Raw genomic sequence first — 22671 nt, forward strand, 5'->3', positions numbered from 1 at the left:
TAGCCTGTATCTCAGTATTCTCCTCGACAACATTGTCATTTTCTAGAGTGAATACTGTTGAAAAATATTCATTTAGCGCTTCCCCTATCTCATCTGACTCCACACACAACTTACCACTACTATCCTTGAATGGGCCTAATCTTACTTTTGTCATTCTTTTATTCCTTAAATACCTATAGAAAGCCTTAGGGTTTACCCTGATCCTATCCGCCAACAACTTCTCATGTCTCCTCCTGACTCTTCTGAGCTCTCTCTTTAGGTCTTTCCTGGCTACCTCGTAGCCCTCAAGTGCCGTAACTGAGCCTTCACATCTCATCCTAACATAAGCCTTTATCTTCCTCTTAACCAGAGATTCCACCTCCTTCATAAACCACGGCTCCCGCGCTCTACAGCTTCCTCCCTGCCTGACAGGTACATACTTGTCTAGGACACAGAGGAGCTTTTCCTTGAATAAGCTCCACATTTCTAATGTGCCCATCCCCTGCAGTTTCCTTCCCCATCCTATGCTCCCAAAATCTTGCCTAATCTCATCATAATTGCCTTTCCCCCAGCTATAATTCTTGCCCAGTGGTATACACCTATACCTTTCCATCACTAAAGTAAACATAACAGAATTGTGATCGCTATCACCAAAGTGCTCACCTACTTCCAAATCTAACACCTGGCCAAGCTCATTACCCAGTCCCAAATCTAATGTGGCTTTGCCCCTTGTTGGCCTATCTACATACATACAGTGTCAGGAAGCCCTCCTGCACACACTGGACAAAAACTGACCCATCTATAGTACTTGAACTATAGTATTCCCAGTTAATATTTGGAAAGTTGAAGTCCCCCATGACAACAACCCTGTCTCTCTCACTCCGATCGAGAATCATCTTTGCTATCCTTTCCTCTACATCTCTGGAACTATTCGGAGGCCTATAGAAAACTCCCAACAGGGTGACCTCTCCTTTCCTCTTTCTAACCTCAGCTGATATTACCTCAGTTGATGAGTCCCCAAACATCCTTTCTGCAACTGTAATCCCGTCCTTGACCGACAATGCCACACCTCCGCCCCTTTTACCATCTTCTCTGTTCTTACTGAAACATCTAAATTCCAGAACCTGCAACAACCATTCCTGTCCCTGCTCTATCCATGTCTCCGAAATGGCCACAACATCGAAGTCCCAGGTACCAACCCATGCTGCAAGTTCACCCACCTTATTCCGGACGCTCCTGGCATTGAAGTAGACACACTTCAAACCAACTTCTTGCTTGCCGGTGCCATCTTGCTTCCCTGAAACTTTATTTCGGACCACCCTACTCTCAACCTTTTCTATAGTCGAACTACAATTTTGGTGCCCATCCCCCTGCTGAATTTGTTTAAACCCACCCGAATAGCCTTAGCAAATTTCCCCCCCCCCCCCAGGATATCGGTACCCCTCTGGTTCAGGTGAAGACCATCTTGCTTGTAGAGGTCCCACCTACCCCAGAAAGAGCCCCAATTATCCAAGAATCCAAAACCCTCCCTCGTGCACCATCCCTGTAGCCACATGTTCAACTCCTCTCTCTCCCTATTCCTCACCTCACTAGCACATGGCACGGGCAACAAACCAGAGACAACTCTGTCCGTTCTAGCTCTCAGCTTCCATCCTAGCTCCCTGAATTTCTGCCTTAAATCCCCATCTCTCTTCCTACCTATGTCGTTGGTGCCAATGTGGACCAAGACTTGGGGCTGCTCCCCCTCCACCTTAAGGATCCCAAAAACATGATCAGAGACATCACGAACCCTGGCACCTGGGAGGCAACACACCAACCGTGAATCTGTCTCGTCCCCACAGAACCTCCTATCTGTCCCCCTAACTATGGAGTCCCCTATGACTACTGCTGTGCTCCTCTTCCCCCTTCCCTTCTGAGAATGGGTGCTTTAAGTGGAAGCCTTTAAAGTGCAGGGTATCTCACATGGCAACCAGAGTCCAGAGAGAGATCTGTGCTGCCCTTATAGGTAATGTCTGCTAAACAACATACCAACAAGGTGTTGGAATGGACATGTGATTGGAATTAGCTCCCCAGAGGCAGTAGAGCAATCCAGAGGCTGGCAGCTCTTGCACTCAGCAATTATGTGGAGAAAGGCCATGGCTTCTGCTGGAAGAGCACCTCCAGAACCCCAGGATCAGGAGATCACAGGACAAAGGTCAGTGATGTAGGGGTCTGGGTGAGACCATGAGACATAGGAGGAGGCCATTCAACTCATCAAGTTGGAGGTTCAAAGTAATGGTTTAAACTTCAACAAGGCAGATTTAATCTGTTAAGATTGAGAGTTAACAATTCCTATTGTATCTCCATGCCAATCATGATCCAACCCATAACATCCTCCACTCAGTCTGCACAAATTGATATTCCCTTTCTAAGTTTGGTTTGCTGCATCCCAAACCTGATGTGCAATATAAAAATCTTGAACTCTGTATCCTTTTTCGCAGTACTTAAATTCTATACTACCAATCAATTACAAATAATGATAGTAAAGCTCAACAACCTTTGATCAGTCATTGATTTTACTCAAACAATTTATTTTCCTCAATCTGAAGCAGCAATCCAAGCCTAAAGTAGATTTCTTTGTAAGAATTTGCAAAATGCAGAATTTCATCACAAATACAAGTAAACCTAACATCCAAATAGAGACAAGTCTTCTGTAAACTGTAATCATAACTCAGGTCTGAATGCCAACTAGATGCATTGAACAAAGAAAATTGAGCAGAATGTTGACATATTGCAGCTTTTGCACCTGAAACTATGATATATCTGAATTGGAAGTCCTGCGCTTCATTAATACAGTTTGGCCAAGCTGACAGTTGTTGTCATCTCTCCAAAGGCAGTTTGACCTTGCAAACAAAATGGGTACCAGTTGGCTTGTTTGGCAGCAATGACCTACTGATAAGTCCGACAGTAGATTGGAGTGGCAACAAAGGATATAAGGAGAGAAAAGCATGGCCAATGGCGGTGGGTACATTGAGACCCTTCAGAAGTGTTTCTCCCTGCGAGTCCTAAAACACACACTCGCAGCAATGCGCTGACATCTCCAGGCACTGCAATCAAGCCTACCCCAGCTCAGAGCCTCCCTCTCCCAGACCTGAAAAGGACCTCTCCTGTTTTTTAGTCTTTGTAGGATCCACAGCCCGAACTCATAATTCTACTCAGCTTTATTGGACACTAAAAACCATAAGTACAGTAAGCCGACTGGTGCCTGCCACCCAAAACGGCAATCCTCCACCTCCCAAATCCCCAGCCGTACCCAGGACCTTCCCCACAATGTACCCACCGCCATTGGCCATGAGGCCACTATTGGAGAACCCACAGATGATGTCACATCCGCCACCGCCAGACACACCACTTCCAGGACAGCGTACGCCATTGCTGCTGAAGCCAAGACCAACCCACAGACACTACCGTCACCCCTGCTGCTGATGCCTACTCCACTCCGCCCACCGCCGATGCCGCTCCGCCCATCATGGATGCAGACGCAACTCCATCGACCGCCAATGGAACTCCGCCCCCAGCCAACACCGACGCAACCCCGGCCACAGGTGACGCCAATACAACTCCGCCCACAGCCGACACTGACATCACTCCGCCCACAACCTTCACAGCCAGCAACTCCAGAGGAGACGGCAACATAGAGCCCTGCCGAGTCTTCACCAACCCCCCACAGACTTCCCCCTTACTGTGAACGAATGGTCTGTCCTCAGAAAAGGGCTCACCTTTGTCCCCCTCCACCCGCAAATCAACAAATACCGGTCATGTTTGGGCATTGAGCAGTTTTTCTGCCGTCTTCGCCTCCACGCTTACTTCTTTAACTGTGAACCTAACCCTACCTCTACTGACCCCTTCTCTCGCTTCCAACACAAGCCCTCCTCCTGGACACCACCCCAAGGCCTCCTACTCTCCCTTGACCTCTTCATCACCAACTGCCGTCGAGACATCAATCGCCTCAACCTCTCCACTCTTCTCACCCACTCCAACCTCTCCCCCGCAGAACGTGCAGCCCTCCGCTCCAATCCCAACCGCACCACAAAACCCATGGACAAGGGAGGCACAGTTGTAGTATGGCGCACTGACCTCTACATTGCTGAGGCCAGACACCAACTCTCCAACACATCCTCCTACCATTCCCTGGATCATGACCCCACCCCCGAGCACTGAACCATCATCTCCCAAACCATCCACAACCTCATCACCTCAGGTGACCTCCCACCCACAGCCTCCAACCTCATTGTTCCCCAACCCCGCACCACCCGCTTCTATCTCCTTACCAAAATCCACAAACCTGATTGCCCTGGTCAACCCATTGTCTCCACCTGCTCCTGCCCCAGAAAACTTATTTCCACCTATCTTGACTCCATTTTCTCCCCCTTGGTCCAGGAACTCCCGACCTACCTAAATCCGTGACACCACCCATGACCTCCACCTCCTCCAGAACTTCCAATTCCCTGGTCCCCAACATCTCATTTTCACTATGGACGTCCAGTCCGTCTACACCTGCATTACCCACGCAGATGGCCGAAAGGCCCTCCACTTCTTCCTGTCCCGCAGGCCTGACAAGTCCCCTTCCACTGACACCTTTATCCGCTTCGCCAAACTCATCGTCACCCTCAACAACTTCTCTTTCAATTCCTCCCACTTCCGTACAGACAAAGAGGGTGGCCATGGGTACCAGATGGGGCCCAAGCTAAGCCTGCCTCGTTGTAGGTTACGTGGAACAATCCCTCTTTGTACCTACACTGGCCCTAAACCCCACCTCTTCCTCCGGTACATTGATGACTGTATCGGCACCGCCTCTTGCTCCCAAGAGGAGCTCGAACAGTTCATCCATTTCACCAACACCTTCCATCCCAACCTCAAGTTCACCTCGACCATCTCTAGTACCTCTCTCTCCTTCCTGGACCACTGTTTCCATCTCTGGCAACTACCTAGAAACTGATATCCATCAAAGCCCACCGCCTCCCACAGCTACTGAGAATGTATCACCTCCCACCCACCTTCCTGCAAAAATGCTATCCCCTATTCCCAATTCCTTTGCCTCTGCTGCATCTGCTCCCAGGATGAGGCATTCCACTCCTGTACATCCCAGATCTCCTCGTTTTTCAACGACCGCAGACTCAACTCAACTCCACTCCCCCCCCCCCCCCCCCCCCACCCCCGCAGTGGTTGAGAACGCCCTCGACTGTGTCTCCCACAACTCATCCCCCACACCCTGTCCCCGCAATAACAACCAAAAAAGAATCCCCCTCATCCTCACATACCAGCCCACCAACCTCCGGATCCAACGCATCATCCTCCGACACTTCCGCCATCTGCAATCCGTCACCACCAAAGACAGTTTTCCCTCCCCACCCTTGTCTGCTTTCCAGAGGGACCACTCTCTCAGTGACACCCTTGTCTGCTCCACACTCCCCTCCAGCCCCACCACACCCGGCACTTTTCCCTGCAACCGCAGGAAGTGCTACCTCTGTCCCACACCTCCTCCCTCACCCTCATCCCAGGTCCCAAAATGACTTTCCACATTAAGCACATGCTCACGTTGCTAATGTGGTATACTGCATTTGCTGTACCCATTTTGGCTTCCTCCACATCGGGGAAACAAAGTGGAGGCTTGGGGACCGCTTTGCAGAATACCTACGCTCGGTTCGCAATAAACAACTGCACTTCCCAGTCACGAACCATTTCAACTCCCCCTCCCATTCCTCAGATGGCATATCCATCCTGGGCCTCCTGCAGTGCCACAAAAATGCCACCCAAAGGTTGCAGGAACAGCAACTCATATTCCACTTGGGAACACTGCAGCCCAATCGTACCAATGTAGATTTCACAATCTTCAAAATCTCCCCTCCCCCTACCGCATCCCAAAACCAGCCCAGCTTGTCCCCGCCTCCCTAACCTGTTATTCCTCTCACCTATCCCCTCCTCCGACCTCAAGCCACAGCCCAATCTCCTACCTACTAACCTCATCCCGCCCCCTTGACCTTATCCATCCTCCCTGGACTGACCTATCTCCTCCCTACCTCCCCACCTACACTCAACTTTACTAGCTCCATCCCCGCCTCTTTAACTTGTCTGTCTCCTCTCCACCTATCTTCTCCTACAGCATCTACGATCCGCCTCCACTCCTTTCCCTAATTATTTCAGAACCCTCTTCCCCTCCCCCATATCTGATGAAGTGTCTCGGCCCAAAACTTAAGCTTTCCTGCTCCTAAAATGCCGCCTGGCCTGCTGCGTTCAAGGAGAGAAAAGCAATTGAGACACTTTCTAATCAGCCAGGGGAGCAAAATGAACATTTCCACTTCTCGTGGGTTGACAGCAATATTTAGTAAAATAGAAATCCTAATTCAAGCCTTCCTGATGCATTTCACAGTCAATCAAATGCATGTTCATATTGAGTGGAATCCTCTTACTGCCGGGTGTGGTGGGGCTGGAGGGGAGTGTGGAGCAGACAAGGGTGTCACGGAGAGAGTGGTCCCTCTGTCTTTGTTGCACCAGACAAATGAGCACAGTGGATATCAATTTTCCCTATTTTTCTAGATCATGATGTGGCCTCTCCCCCTTGCCCTACCTCTCCCTCACCTTTGATGGTTTGCATTACCCTTAACAGGCTTTGCATGTATATTGTTCAATTGTCAGTGGTTAACAGATGAAAAAAAAGATCATGAGTGATTTGACGATGGAGAAGCATCAACATTCAGTAATGTGTAAGGGTGCTTCTGGAGATACAAAAGAATAGATCATGATGTGAAGGCCCATGTTTTTAAATTATAATTCCTCCAAAGGAGCAGCATAACTTGCCAGACCAGGGTGATTAAAATATCTATAAATAAAAAGTAAATCATGATGTGAAGGGATGTTGTGGTGCATTAGCAATGTCTCTACCTCTGAGCCAGGAGACCTGCGTTCCAGTACAACCTTCTCTCGTCACGATAACATCTCTGAACAGGTTGATTTAAAAGTAAATCTGGGAAATAAAACAGTAGTGAGGTGATTGAGCTCCAGGCTCTGACAGATGTGTAGAAGTCACTTGTGGTTTCCTGTGGGATGTCAGACTTGGTTCCTTCCAGATCCCAGTGCATCATGGTATCAACCCTGGGGCCATGGAATTGTAAATATGACAGAGCTGAGATAGATGATGATGATGTAAAGGGCTCTTTTGGTGCAGCGGCAGTGTCTCCACCTCTAACTCAGAAGGCCTGGATTAAAATCCCACCTGCTCCAGATACTGTAATAACACCTCTGAACAGTTTGCTAAGGAAATGTCTAAGACAGAACAACTCAATGAAGTTAAAGCCTTATGCATGAGCATGATATCTGCAATCATGAAAACTAGCAAAGAGACATTAAGTTTTCCAAACTCTTATTTAGAAAACACAACTAATTTAAATTGTCATGTGGGAGGCTGCTGTGAGGCAGTGTGTCTTCGTCTAGGCCAGGAGGCATTTGTGCAAGCCCCATCTACTCCAGAGGCGTCATAATATCTCCGAACAAGTTGATTACAAGGTATCTCAATCATGATGGGTCCAGGCAACAGGCTATGGAGGGGGCCATAGCTGCCAACTGTCTGACTCTGTTCCGCAGCTATGTTCATGCCCAGGTACCCTTAAATAGGGAGTACACGGAGCCCACAATTACCCTCGATAACTTCACAGAGAAGTGATTTTGATTTTGCCCCTTCCCACTCTCCTTAACTTTTCCTCATCTCTGGTGGTTTCCATCAAACTTAGTGGGCTTTTCATATTATTAATCAATTGGAAAACAGGAGATAAAAACAAATACCATTGTTGTTCCGGTGATGGAGAAAAAAAAAGCATTCATTTGTTTGTGAGAGCACTTCCTGATACAAAATTTACAAAGATAGTTCATGATGTGAAACCTCTTGTGGCACAGAAGTGGTATCCCTATCTCTGAGCCAGGAGGTGTGGGTTCATGTCTCACCTGCTTCAGAAGTGTGCAAATACATCTCTCAACAGAATGTTAAGAAAATGTCGCGATCATAATGCCTAAAGTTTTCATGCTCATCATGGCTTCTTGGGAGAATTGCTAGCATATTAATGAAAAGTGAGAGAACTGTGGATGCTGTAAATCAGGGACAGAAACAGAAGTTGCTGGAAATGGTCAGCAGGTCTTGCAGCACCTGTGAAGAAAAAATCAGAGTTAACGTTTCGGGTTGGAGTTAATTTTTCGGGTCCAGTGAGCCTTCCTTCAGCCCTTCCTCAGAGTTCTGAGGAAGGGTCACCAGACCCAAAAGGTTAACTCTAATTTTTTTCTTCATAGATGCTGCTGGACCTGTTGAGCATTTCCAGCAACTTCTGTTTCTGTTCCTATCATACTAATGCCCTTTTGGTCTGATTGACTCCATCTGATATGAAATCAAAATTAATTGGGAAGAGACTACATCAATCTTTAAAGGTAGAGCCTGAATTCATACCAGAAATAAGTTGCAACTTTAAACAGCAATCACTTTTATGTTAGATATGCAATAATCTGTCATAGCTTTTAATGGTCTTTGAAAAGAACCTCTTGCATGGTACAACTCTGTTTGACCTGTAACCAAATCAAGACTTTACTCACCAAATATATCAGACTCCATTCCATTTATTACTTAAAAACTTTGATTCTGATGGCACCTAGATATCTTCAACATATCTGAGTTCAGAATTATTTCTATGCAATGTTCTCAAAATCTCTTAGTCGCACTCCACCTTCCCTTCTTTGATATTTATTCACATTCAGTTTACATGTCAAAAGAAATGACTGTAATTCTTTTGGTCCTCTCATGACTGCCATCATTCTCTTCTGTCATGACTTTCGAAGGTACGGAAGCTATAGCTAAATCAAATTATCAATCAGTTTAAAACTGAACCAAGCCATGACTGTCAGTGTTGTCTTCATAATGACCTCTAAGCTGAGCTTTTTATACTAAATATGAAGCGGTATCTCATTGACCATGAGTTAACATAAGACTATAGTCAAGGTGTTTTAGAGATGTTAGTTTCTTTATGCCTTCTTTTGTATATTTGCCTTCTTTGACCCAGTGTTTGGTGCAATTGGGCTTGCATCTAAATTCCCTCTAATCCTGCCTCCTCCTTTAATACAGTCAGAGAGGTATACAGCAGTGAAACAGGGCCTTTAACCCAATTTGTCCATGTTGGCCAAGCTTCCTAAACTGAACTAGTCACATTTCTCTGCATTTGGCCAAAATTCCTCTAAACCTTTCCTATCTATGTACCTGTCCAAATGTCTTTTAAATGTTGTAATCCTAACTGCCTCTACCATTTCCTCTGGCAGCTCGTTCCATATACACATCAACCACTACGTGAAAAAGTTGCCCCTCACTCCATTTTAAACCTTTCCCCTCAAATTTTGGACTCCTCTACCCTGGGGTAAAGATCTTCACTATTTAGCTTATCTATGTCCATTATGATTTTATAAACCTCTATTAAGTCACCCCTTAGCCTCCTACACTTCAGGGAAAGACTTCCCAAGCCTATCCAGCCTCTCCTTAGATTCAAAACATCCAGTCTTGGTAACATCCTTGAAAATTTTTTTTGTACCCTTTCCAGTTTAACAACATTGTTCCCACATCAGAGCGACCAGAAGTGTGTGCTGTACTTAAAATATGGCTGTACCAGTGTCTTGTACAGTCAAAACATGATGTTGATGTCCCAACTCCTGTACTTCAATGCTGTGATTGATGAAGGCAAGCATGCCAAACGGCTTCTTCACCACCCTGTCTACCTTTGACGCCACTTTCAAGGAACTATGTACCTGCACCCCTTGAGCTTCGACAACACTCCCCAGGGCCCTACCATTAACTGTTTAAATTCTGCCTTGGTTTGTTTTTCCAGAATGCAACACCTTGCACTAATCTGAATTAAACTCTATCTGCTATTCCTTGGCCACTGAGCAACATCCCATTATACTCTTAAAAATACCATCTTCACTGTCCATTACACCACCAATTTTGATTTTAAGATCTTCCACAGAACCTAAATCTTTGACCAATCATTTTTCTACACCTTGTGAAATTTCTTTCTTTTGCTTGATCTGTTTTTAAGCTCAAATTGATGTCCTTTATCTGTGCTGCACCTTGGGACATTCTTCTACATTGAAGACTATAAGAACACCAATAATTTCTGCTGTTATTATTTCTTCCTGTGACCCACAGTAAAAGTCATTGTACCCAGCGGTAAAGCACACCATTATCTGAATGGATGCTTGATATGCTTCTGAACAGGGGATTAAGATAACTGGCTGTTAGCGTTTCCAACAAATGTAGGTTGCCTGGAATGCAATCCTGACAAGTAACTGGGTGTATATAAATTAGGTGATCATCAACTGAATCCAGCACTACTGCCCATTTCAGAGCAGCCAATGAATAAACGGGATGGGGGTGAAAGTCTCATTCTTCACCAATTAATGCCCCCCTGAGTATTAATGGTTGCAGGCCAGCTGGCATCAGCAGGGCTGTGACCTCTGTTAACTCTGGAGGGGGCAGAGCAGGAAACCTTGGGTTGTGAATAAATCCTGCCTGATATGTTTTTAAACCATCAGGTATTTTCTTAGGTACTATAACTGATGCCAGCTATTTGTTCCAAATTTATTTAATAATCCAAATTGAACTCAACTACATAATTCAACTGGTTCTTTTGGCCATCACCTTCAATTTGCATCCTTAGCTTTTTGAGAGTCTGCACTGGAAGCAGTTTCTCCTTGTCTATTTTGAGAAAATCATTGTTAATTTTGAATACCTCTACTAAGGGCTCAGAATTTATTTTTCGAAGTGCGTTTTTGAGATTTTCTCAACTGCTGTTTTGGTTTCAGGAGCCTATAATTTGTTTTTCAGGGACTCCTTTTTCAAGCTCGCTAACTCATTTATTTGACGATACACTTATGAAAACAATGCCTTCCATATTTAACAAATGAGGTGTTTCTTCTCATACCAATGCATCATTAGAAGACTTCAACAATACCCTCAACACACATCATCCTTCCATTAAACTTAAAGCCACAACACAAAATGCAAATATGGATTTCCTAGACACCACAATGCTTAACTTTTGTTTAATCTTGGGCAAAGTTAACACCACAAGTTTTCTTTTCAAGATAACTGACACAAATACACACAAAAAGCTATCACCCCAGTCCTGCTTTCTGCAGACTGAGTGAGGACACAGTGAATATGTGCACAAAACTGGAAGACTTTAACCAGGCAGTTACCAAATAACACATTTCAATCTCAGAATTAAATTTAACAACTGACATAGTGTTCCATACTTTTGCAACATGTATATTTGGCACCTACTGTAACTCCTCATTCATGCAGCTTTAAGCCAGAGATTGCACATTCATTTGCAAGGAATTGATTACTTCAATGAGTTAAAGTTTTCCTGGCTGTTACTTTGCTGAATGTTTCCTTCTGCCAGTTTAAAGCTATTTTCTTCATTTTGTATCATCCATCTCTCTAAAACCCCTTTGCAGTCTCTGTCTCTATTTCCCCACACTGAATCCATCCACTCTCACTTTGCAGCAACCCTTTCCCCCCAGCCCCTGTTGCCCCCTCCCATGCTTGCAGCATCCCATTCCCCCTTCCCCTTGCAGATTTCCTCTTCAGTCTTCTTGAGTGAATTGAGGTTGCTTATTTCTGTTATTATTCTACTAAACCTCTTCTACAGCTCACCAATGCACGGCATTCTTGCTGAAGTTCAGTGCTCCCACTAAACAACCCTAAGTTTAGGGTAAAAAGTGTTTCCAAAAAGTTTTTTACCATTTTCTTGCTTTCATGATTCATGATGCCAAAAACACTATTTTTTCAAAATTGTCTTAACTGGTTCTTAAACTATGAACTATGTTTGCTAAATCCATTGTTCCTTCACCTCCTTTAAAATAGCTTATTATTGCCTCTCCTCATTTTCTCCAGACAAGTGAATAATTTCAAATATCTTAGCGCTGGATCACACCTGACTGTTTTACAAATCTGTAATTGTCCTTTTAAGGCTAATCCATTAGGTCCTTTTTGAGTATTGTATCATTTGTAACATTTTTCCCTTTGAACCCAAGTCAAAATCTTAATACATACCTTAAAGACCAGTGGACGAAATACCAACCCCAAGAAACCTACTTCCCTCCTCTCTAAAAACAAAACAGTTGTTTCTTGTTGCCTGCTTTCTGTCCCTTAGTCAATTCTGTATTCATACCACGACAATTCTTTCAATCCCGTGGATTTTAACAGGTAATTATGTGGTACTTTGTCAAGCAACTATTAAAGTCACTAGACATTTAAAATAAATGTTGCTACCTTCATCAATGCATTCCCCTGTTTCAGTATATAACTTATTCAAGTTTAGTCCAGCATCTTTGGTCTTTAATGAATCAATACTGACTTTCATTTATTAGCACATAATTTTCTCAATGCTAATTAGTTTTGTCTTGGATTATTTCCTCTGAAAGCTTTCTACCACAATGTTCAACCAATTATCCTTCAGCTGTCAGGTTTATCCCTCTCTCCATTTTACAACCAGGGATACAACATTTGTCATCTTCCAGTCCTCTGACAAATTTGCCATGTCTAAGGAGCATTGGAAAGCTTCTGTAATTTCAACACTTTTGCTCAGAGAATGCTTCCCAAAAACTGTAACTCTTTAAGAACCTCAACTTTATCAGGTTTTATCTATCCAATATTATTCCTGGGTCCTTCCGTAATACTACCTTGTCACAATCTTTTTCTCTTCTCTGGTGAAGAGCGACCGCAAAGTATTCATTTAGTAACTCAACCATACAGTTTACCCACAGAAATGTCTCCTTTTGGCCTCCAATTGTCCTGAACCTTCCTTTGATCGCATTTTTCCAATTTATAGTTGCATACGAGTTTTGGATTCCCATTTATGTGATCCCACTAAGTTTTTTTAATGCACTCTTTTTTCATGCTTTTTGGTCTCCCCACCACTTTCTATAATCAGCTCACTTCTGGACTGTATTACGAACTGTGAAATGATCATAAACATCCTTTGTATATTTAATTTGGACTACAATGTTTCTAGTCATCTAGGACACTGTAGTTTTGGATGTCCTTCCATCTTCCCTCATGGTAATATGTTAACTCTATACATGAATAAAATAGCAATTTTTGGTTTGTCTCTATTGGTCAGATCCTTTTCAAAGGAATTAGCCTCATCTAGTTCAGTATTTCTACAATTGACTGTCCTTTGTCTTTGTAAATAAATTTCCTATATCTTGATAATACTATGATCAATGTTTTCTCAGTGAAACGTCTCACTTTCCTCATTTCATGTCATCAGAATAAGAGTTAGAACTGCCACCTTCCTCAACAATCAAGAAGGTTCTTATCCACATTTCAGCACATGACAGCACTTTGTCACTATGCTGTGACCATACTTGTTAAATGAATCCCTGATTACCAAAGCTGTGAATTTCTTACATTATTCTGCAAGCTACATGCAGATTTATACCTCTCCCTCCATTCCGCTATTCAGTAGCCTGGAAGTCTAAACTATACAGCTACTTGGGACGTAGTACCTGTATCCCTTAATGCTCAAAAAATTTCTCAAGTCTTTTAACTTGAATGATGTATCTATCTCCAGAATAATACCAGTTTTGTTTTGACGAATAATACCGGCCTACTCATCTCTTATCCTACCGTTCTTTGAGCCAGTCCTCTTATTGCAACCATTTCATTTGGTATTTCATACCCACATGGTAATGCATTTGAAGCTCACCAACCTTATTTTCCACACAACACATATTTGTACACATGCACTGCAATGCATCTAACACTGCCTCAGATTTGCACTGTCTGATCACACTGACTTCTGAATGATTCTTTAATATGATGTGCACTTCCTAGTTATCCATGAGCGTTGTTTCCCCATCTAATTTTTCATCATGTTGCCTGTTTCCATTTCAAAAAGAATAGAAATTTGTCAGTAACGTACCTTTCCTCCATTAGTTCTCGAATTGCTGCCACAGTAGGTCCAGAACCAAGATGTGTGTAGTAAGGACCTTCATCTTTTTCAATGATTTGTTCTGCAATTACAAAAAGAAAATTACATTATTTAACTACTTTCATTTCCATGTGTCAAAGTATGGAGATTATGGAAGTAAGAGCCCCCATCAGATTACACCTATAAATGTTTAGACTTTTAGTTGTACTGCATTTCTGAGTCTTGAAATTTAAATCCCATTTAACAGCCTGATAGAATGACTTAAGCTGAGATCATCACCAAGTTCTGGAATACTTATCACGAGAAAAAAAGTCACATTTAGGAGCTTGCGAGATAGTAGGAATTGTAGATGCTGGAGAATCTGAGATACTAAGGTGTAGAGCTGGATGAACACAGCAGGCCAAGCAGCTTCAGAGGAGCAGGAGGGCTGACGTTTCGGGCCTAGGCCCTTCTTCAGGAATGGGGGAGGGGAAGGGGGTTCTATAATAAATAGGGAGAGGGGGAGGCAGATAGAAGGTGGATTGAGGAGAAGCGGAGGAGCTTGCTTACTCTTGAGCTACACACATTTGGTACATAAAGCATTAAATCCATCCCTCAGTGTGGGAGTTAATAAAATGTGAGGCTGGATGAACACAGCAGGCCCAGCAGCATCTCAGGAGCACAAAAAGCTGACGTTTCGGGCCTAGACCCTTGTGTGGGAGTGGCTGGTTTCAGTGAAATCAGCCCCAGGTCATTAAGGATAGAAATTCCTCAGAATGATGCCTTTAAGCCCTTAAATCTTTAATGTCTTTTTTAGTCTTCAACTGCTATATGTATCACCTTCCCTCCATCATAATATCAGAAGTGATAATTGCACAATAATCAGCACTCCTCTGAAGCAGTCCATGTTCAAATTCAGCAAGACATCGGCAGTGTGCAAGCTTGGGCTGCTCAGTGGCAAATAACAATCGTACTGCACAACGGCCCAGCAATCACATTCTCCAACAGGGAAAGGTCAAACCATTGTCTCAGACATTCAGTGGTATTATCATTCGTGAATTACCCAGTTTCTTTGACCATCCCCAATGTGACTGGCTATGAACTTTACTATTATCTCAACAAGTTAGAATTCTGCGGTTTTCTTGCTCCTGGTTGAAACTGATCCAGGATTTTTCTCAAGCATGGTTATGCAATGGATCAAATATAGGACTGTCCAGGGAACTCTGTCTACTTGATGCTGTGCTACAGTGTTTCTTTATTAAATCAAATCATAGATCATCACTGTTTAAACTCTAATGAAGATTAGTACATATTGTGTTATGCGACCCATAGTGGAATAATACTTCATGCAACCAGTAACTAGATTATGTGCCAGGACATTTTCCCAATGAATGTTGGGAAATGAAAAAAGAAGAATGTTGAACTACACTCAATGATTCCATTGGTACTTGACACAGTTATATTTAAAATCACAAATCCAATAATTCATTATGGAAAATATAACAGGAGGTCGAGAAGTGTTAACACACATACTGCAAATTTGAGATTTGGTCTTCGTATAGAGATGTTATGCACACAATCATAGTGATCAGAGAGTTCTCATGACTGCATCATGTGATTTGTTTGATTTTTGTATTTGATTTTATTCCTGGATTTGTTACAGAAGTTACATCTTATCCACCAGAAATGCAATTTCAAGAAGTAACCATCATCATTGATGCATCTTTATCTAAGCATATAATCATCCATCCTGTCAAGCCTCAAACTTTGTCACCAGTTTTGAACAAAACCAGTCACATTTTAAAGAAGAAAATCGATAATCCCAGTTATTTACTGAACAAATGAACCAACAAAGATGAAAACAAAGAATTTTGACATTGAAAGATCAAACAAAGCATACTCTAAATACCATACTGGATCAGCACATACTTTAAAACTCACAATCAACGGAAATTTGAGACGAATTAACAGGCAAATTATGGTCATTTTTCAACTGTTAGTTACACACAATTAGACAGTACAACAAAGACAGATCTTACAAATTAGCTGAACAGTTCAGCTTTTCTGATGAAGGGTCTGGGCTCGAAACGTCAGCTTTTGTGCTTCTAAGATGCTGCTTGGCCTGCTGTATTCATCCAGCTCCACACTTTGTATTCTCCACTCAGTATACATGTTTCTGATCTCAGTCACATGGTTGTTTAAAACTCTTTGCTCTTCATGAAGAATTTACCTTCCTTGCAATTAACCTGATTCCCAGCTTACTGCAATCAGGATGGCATAGATTCACCAACGTTCTCTTCAAATAACAAAAACAGCTGGAGAAACTCTATGTTTGCCTACTTTCAGCATCTGAATGTCATCTCCATTTCCTGAGCCTTCCTTCAAACACAATGGAGATTTGAGAGCCATTAGCTCTGCGTCCTTTTGTATGGTTTCATCCAGTTTCTGTCTCCCCAGGTGTTTTGGCTTCAAATCTAAGTTTCAATTTAGAAACTAAAGCTGTCAGTTTCTTTTCACAGTTCTCTTTCTTGTTAGGGTCTTTCTCAAAAAAATGACCGTTGATTTCACCGCAGCTTCTGTAGTCTACTTAGAATCTTAGAAATCACAATGCTGATTTAAGTCCTGATCTTTGAACAAGAATGGGATAGTGGAACATGGAAATTAATTGAATCACTGCATCACTTCTGCCAAAATCCAGCCTACTAACACCTCGACAATTCTTTGAAACACATGTAAGGAAATAAAAATTAGAAAGAGAAACAGACCACTTGCTTCATGGGCCTGTTTATCAGTCAGTAAGATCATGGCCCGTCCGACCATGGCCTAATCAGTTTGCTGACTGCTTTATAGATGAAAATATACCCTTGCAAATGAAAAACTGATCCAGCCTGCCCTGTTTACTGGGTTAAAGAACTCCAAAGGTCATCAATTCTTTGAAAAAAGAAATCCCTCCTCATCTCTCTCTTAAATGGGAGACTTAAGTGCTAAGTCCATTCAGCACTAGAATCAATTTAGTGGATCTTCTCTGAACTCTTTCCAAGGAAAGTAATTCCCATCAATGATGTGACAAAAACTGTGCTCTTTGTATGGTTTCAACAAAGTGGCTAGTGTCATAATGCAATCTTAGAACTCCAGTGTTTTCTCTGCAGCAGCCATGACCCCACTTGTGATACTGTTCAGCATGATAGCTGTTGGTCTCTGGGTGTAGCAAGTGACTCCTCTATCCCTAGCGACTTGATTCAAAGAGAAAGCCCAATGGTGTGCCTGACTGACTCAGGATTCTGCAAGCCTTCCCAAAAAGTGACAGTGCAGGTACCACACGAAGTCTCCAACCAGCAGACAAGACCCTGATATCTCCATAATAAGATTCTGCCCTATTGTACTGGCCTAATGCAGCAGTCTGGAAGTATGAACAAAGACTCCATACTCAAATGTTTGTGAATTTATAATTTTTATTAAAAGTCTGCAAAATGAAAAAAAAAATCAATGAGTGATAAAGAAATAGCTGGTTTGTTCAGCTTGACCCAACTAGCTCACTGAGGTTTTGTAGGGTAGGAAGGTTACAGCTTTACATTTTCTCATTTATACTTGACTTCAGTCCCACTTGGAATGGTTGAATTTTAACAGCCTTTTATATAATCCTGGCAAATAGTCCCTTCTGTGGTAATGGCCAGATCTTGTGATGATAGTTAAAGCAATTATCCTCCAAACCTATTCAAATCTCTGCCACTTAAACTTCATCACATAAAGATGAGGGGTCTGCTGAGGGGAACTACAATAATGAAAAAGAGCACTGCTCTTAATTGGGGAAAAGGCATTAAAGTAGATTGACACCTATAATCCCTCTAATTTTATTTTCTTCTGTAAGGACTTGCAAGGCATGTGTCACAACATCTTCCAAAACTCGAAGTGCCACTGGCGTGCTGAATGGCACACGCGGGCTCTTGGAGTGGCTGCACAGCTCCTTTGTTGAGAGGTTACATTGGATCATAGACTATGATTTAGTAAATTGGTAGCTGCAGAAATGTCACAAAGAATCATTGGCAAAGGCTTTATAATTTGGAATTTCAAAATGACAACAGTGAGATGTATTTTTCCAAGGCAAGAGACATAAGGAAGAGGGAATGGGCAAGGGAAGGGAAACACAGGTGGTGAGTAATATAAAGATAGTTATGATGGGAGTGGCAGGGCCATGTGAGATAGCAAGATTGAATTTGTGATCAGAACATGAGAATTAATATGGAAAGAGACATTCACTGAGGAAAGAATTCAGGAAGCAAAATAAGATCAGTTGAGTTGTGGTTGAAATCACTGAGGGAAAGAAATTGCTGGGTTGCTGGATTATATATCAGTCTCTGATGAGGTATTCATTCCTAATAATTTATTATATTTGTTATGGCTTATTGGAACAGATGTTATTGATTCCTAGACTTATACATGAAGACGAGTCAAATATTGGTGCCTGTCGAACGAATCACTGCTGACGAATTTACAAGTTAAAAAACAAAGTGCCATTTCTCAACTGTCAAAATTTAGAATCAAGAATTGATGAAGCGAAACGAGTTTGATTGTTACAAGTATTTTTAAAATAATGAAAAAATATCAGTAAACAATTTACTCTGCACTTGTCAGGAAATCAAAACTAGAGACAGAAATCACTATGCCAACTACTGTTGCTTCAACTGAAGTTAGGATATACAGTTTGATTCATTAATTGGTGAGGCAGAGAGTTCCAAAGTTGTACATCTCTCTGAGGAAAAAAAAACTCCATTTCTGTCCCAAAAGAGCATTCCCCAATTTCAGAATAGTAACTCACCATTCTGAACTCACCCATAAGAGCAAACATCCTTTCCACATTCATATTGTCAAGACCATTCAGGATCTTAACACATTTCAGTTAAGTCATCTCTCAACTTTTATAAACTCCAGTGGAACCAAGACCGACCTATCCAACTCAGTTGACTCAGAAGTCAACTTAGTCTTTCCAGATATTAAACTAGTAAGCTTCCTTGGAAATGCCTCCATTGAACTTACATTCTTCCTTAAGTATGGAGATCAAATCTTTGCACAGTATTTGAGATGAAGTCTCACCAATGTCCTGTGTACCTGAAGAATAACGTCCTTACATTGATTCAATTTCTTAATCAAGAAGGGCATCCTTCATTATAAGTGCTGTACCTGCGTATTAACACTTTGCCATTCAGGCACCACAACACCTATAACCTTCTGCTCCTCAGAATTCCGTAGTCCTCCATTTAAATGCTACATTTTTTTTAGTCTTCCTGCCAAAGTGGAAACTTCACATTTTCCCACATTATTCACCATCTGCCATTTTTTTTTGTCTATGCAACCTGTCTACAACTTGCTTCAAAAAATTACTGGAGAGAATCAACAGGTCTGAAGAGTTAATGTTAATGAGTCTGCTTTGACTGTTATTGAAAATGACAATCTATTTATGTATATTCCATTTTTTACCAGCCAGCTGATTTTCCATCCATGCTAACACATTAACCCTACAATCTAAGCTTCCATTTCCACGATGACCTTACCTAATGCCTTCTCCAAGTATTTTACACAAAATGGCTGCCCTTTATCCAAAGTGCATGTTATGCCTTGAAAGATCTCCCTTGATGAAATCTCGATGAGTCTTCCTAATTACCTTGAGATTTCCTGAGCATCTATAATCTCTTCAGTGTTCAATTTGAATATCTTGCCTACAACAGGTGTCAAGCTAACTGGGCAATAATTTCCTGTTTTCTGCATTCGTCCTTGCTTCAATAGAGTTATGTTTGCTATTTTTCACTCAGATAGAACCTTTCCTGAATATAAGGAATTTTGAAAAATTAACAACACATCCACTACCTCATGAAGAAGTTTCTTTTAAAACCATAGGATGAAGTCTATCTGGCCAAGAGACTTGTCCGCTCGCAGCTCTGTTTACATCATACTCTTGTTCTTGTAATTTTACAAGGTTCCTCTCTTTATTTAGAGCTATAATTCAAATGTATTGTGTCCTGTGTAGTGACGACAGAAGCAAAATATTTGAACATTTCATTTGCCATTTCTTTATTACTTATCAATACCTCATTGACATGTCGAAGTGTGTCAGTGATAACCAGCTGTTGTTCTGCACATGTGAGCAGGAAAATCCCTTTGGAGTTGCAATTCTGACAGTACTCACTGATGGTAATATGACAGAATTCTTACAGATCAAGACAGGAGTCAAAGAAGGTTGTGTCATTGTTCTCGCCCACTCCTCCATCTTCTTCGCAACTATACTTCATCTTGTCAAGCATAAGCTTTCCAGTGGCATGGTCACGGACTCCAGAATGGACAGAAAACTTGTCAGCCTCAACCAGTTGAAATCCAAGAAGAAAATAATAATGACATCACTCATGGAACTGCAATATGTGGATGACAACGTCATCTCTGCTCTCACGGAAGAGAATCTTAACGCCTTCGTTGAAGCATACTTAAGAAATCATGCCTCAAGTTAAATAAAACTCAAAATTCTTTATCAAACTCTGTCAGACCACATTGTGGTCTATAACTTTATTAAGATCAACTGAGAAATCTTCCTAAACATCGAACTTGTCCAATGTCTGGGGCCTATCTCTTACCCAAGACCAACACTGGTGCAACGCATGAGCATCACCTTCGACAACTCAGGATGAGAGACTTCGATGACCGCAACATCCGTATTTTTACCGAAATCCTTGTTGATAAGGCAGTCATTCTTCTAATTCTTCTATGGTGGTTCCAAAGCTTGGACTACACATAGATGCCACGTTAAGGGCCTGAAGAAGTACCATCAATGCTGCCTGACATGGATACTCTGCATCAGCTGGGAAGAGAGGTGTGCTACTGTCAGCGTTCTTCTAGGAGCCAATAGCACCAGCATTGAGGCTATGATCATCTGAAATTAACTTCATTAGGCTGGCCATAAGTTTAGGATGCCTGAATTCCGACTACCAAAGCAAATCTTTTTTCTGTTCTGAATGTTCTGAAGAAGAGTGACTGGACCTGAAATGGTATCTCTGATTTTACTCTACAGATGCTGCCACAGCCAGATCTGCTGGAATTTTCTTTCAAATCCTTTTTACACATCTCAAGGGAGGTACACAAAAAAGATGACCAAGGAAGTGCTTCAAAGACTCCATGAAGGCTTACTTTAAGAAATGCAATATTAACATCAATACCTGAGAGATCCTCACCCAGAAGAAACCAACTTGGAGGTACTTCTTGTTTTGAGGGCCCTAATTCTTCAAGAATACCCATCAGCAAGGGGAAGTACAAAAGGGGAACCTGAGAAAGGAGTGCCAGTGATCTCAAGGCTAAAGACTAAGACCATCTCCTGGAAACACCTGCCAAATATGTGGTTGAACATGTGACTCTAGGATCAAGATCATCAGCTACAAAAGGACTTACAGAACCTATAACCAGTGACAACGAATTTCCTAGGTGGACAATTATACTAATTAGTCAGTGTTGGCTGGTGAATGCCATCTTTCTGAGTTTTGATTCAATGATATTATTTTCTTTTTGATTTTGTCTTCTGTATTAAAACTTAAGGATAGGAAAGACTTTCACTGATTACCAGAGATTCCATACAACTTGCTCTTTGTTCTGTTGCAGAGCAAGAATCAATTCCTGTCATCTACAATTAATCTAGCTCGGTGTTAGACTGCCTACCTTAAGATCCTCATTTTGCCCCTTCCTCTTAGTGTTGCTGACTGCATGTATCAGAGTCTTCACTACGTCCACTCCTCTACACCACGTTTGGGACCACCATGTTCAAATTTACAAACACTTTAGGGTTGAATTGGATGCATTGATTGTGAGCATTGTGGTTCAGCTAGCGTCAATGTCACAGGATGTGGAAAGAATTAATGGCATTTTAATATGTGATACGATTCAGTGATAGAGGTTTTGGGCTTCCCACCAATTAACTGCAATATGCTGGCTGTCATCTAAGAATTTTGAGGTAATGGAATGCTCCAGCAGGTGGCAGAGTTGTGTATCATCACCATATTCATAAAGCTGTTCCGTAAGTCTGAAGATGATATTTCTAAGAGGTAAAATATGAATGAAGGTGAGGTCAAAGATACATCCCTTGTGAAATCCCAAAGGATTAGTCTACAAAGGGGAAGAGAAGTTACTGATCAAGGTATTGTGATGACAATGAGATTGGTAACAGTGGAGCCAAATGAGGATCATCACCCTTGAGGTAGAGGTGCAGGAGAGGCATTGGACAAGGCTGGTTTGATGACTTTGAGAAAAGCTGCAGAGTCAGCATGGAGGTTGAGGATGATACACCATTGATATGGTCACTATTTATTATTCATTAGAGCTGTGTTATGGCTAAAATCTGATTGACAATTTTTGATGGACGCTGAAAATGAGAAATGATTTGAAAGGCAAAAATACATTCAAGGACTTGAGAGGATTAATGAAGTAGAAGATGGTGTGGCAGTTTACAAGGATCAGGATTGAAGAGGTTTTTTGAGGATTGATGGTGACTATAGCAAAGGAAAAAGCCATTTCCATTGTAAGCAAACTTGGGAACCTGAAAATAAAACGGGGTGTTCATCATTTTATATGATTTGAGAAAAGTAAGTAGGAGATGTATCTCATGAATGTGTTAATCTTGGAAAGATTATGAAAGGAAATGACACAGAAACGAAAGAGGAATAAGATTCAAGGTAAAGGG

General features: G+C 42.0%; 1 protein-coding gene across 7 annotated transcripts in view; it reads right to left on the reverse strand.

The window, feature by feature from the left end:
- LOC125448142 (methylcytosine dioxygenase TET3-like) overlaps positions 1-22671 on the reverse strand; it is a 353266-nt gene that overhangs the window by 105720 nt on the left and 224875 nt on the right. For all 7 annotated transcript variants that reach the window (XM_048523202.2, XM_059641139.1, XM_048523203.2 and 4 more), the window contains one exon: positions 13974-14064. In XM_048523202.2, coding sequence (XP_048379159.2) covers positions 13974-14064 — 91 coding nt within the window. The remainder of the gene's footprint in view (positions 1-13973; positions 14065-22671) is intronic.

Source organism: Stegostoma tigrinum, chromosome 40 (genome assembly GCF_030684315.1).
Source record: "Stegostoma tigrinum isolate sSteTig4 chromosome 40, sSteTig4.hap1, whole genome shotgun sequence".
In the NCBI taxonomy this organism is placed as follows: domain Eukaryota; kingdom Metazoa; phylum Chordata; class Chondrichthyes; order Orectolobiformes; family Stegostomatidae; genus Stegostoma; species Stegostoma tigrinum.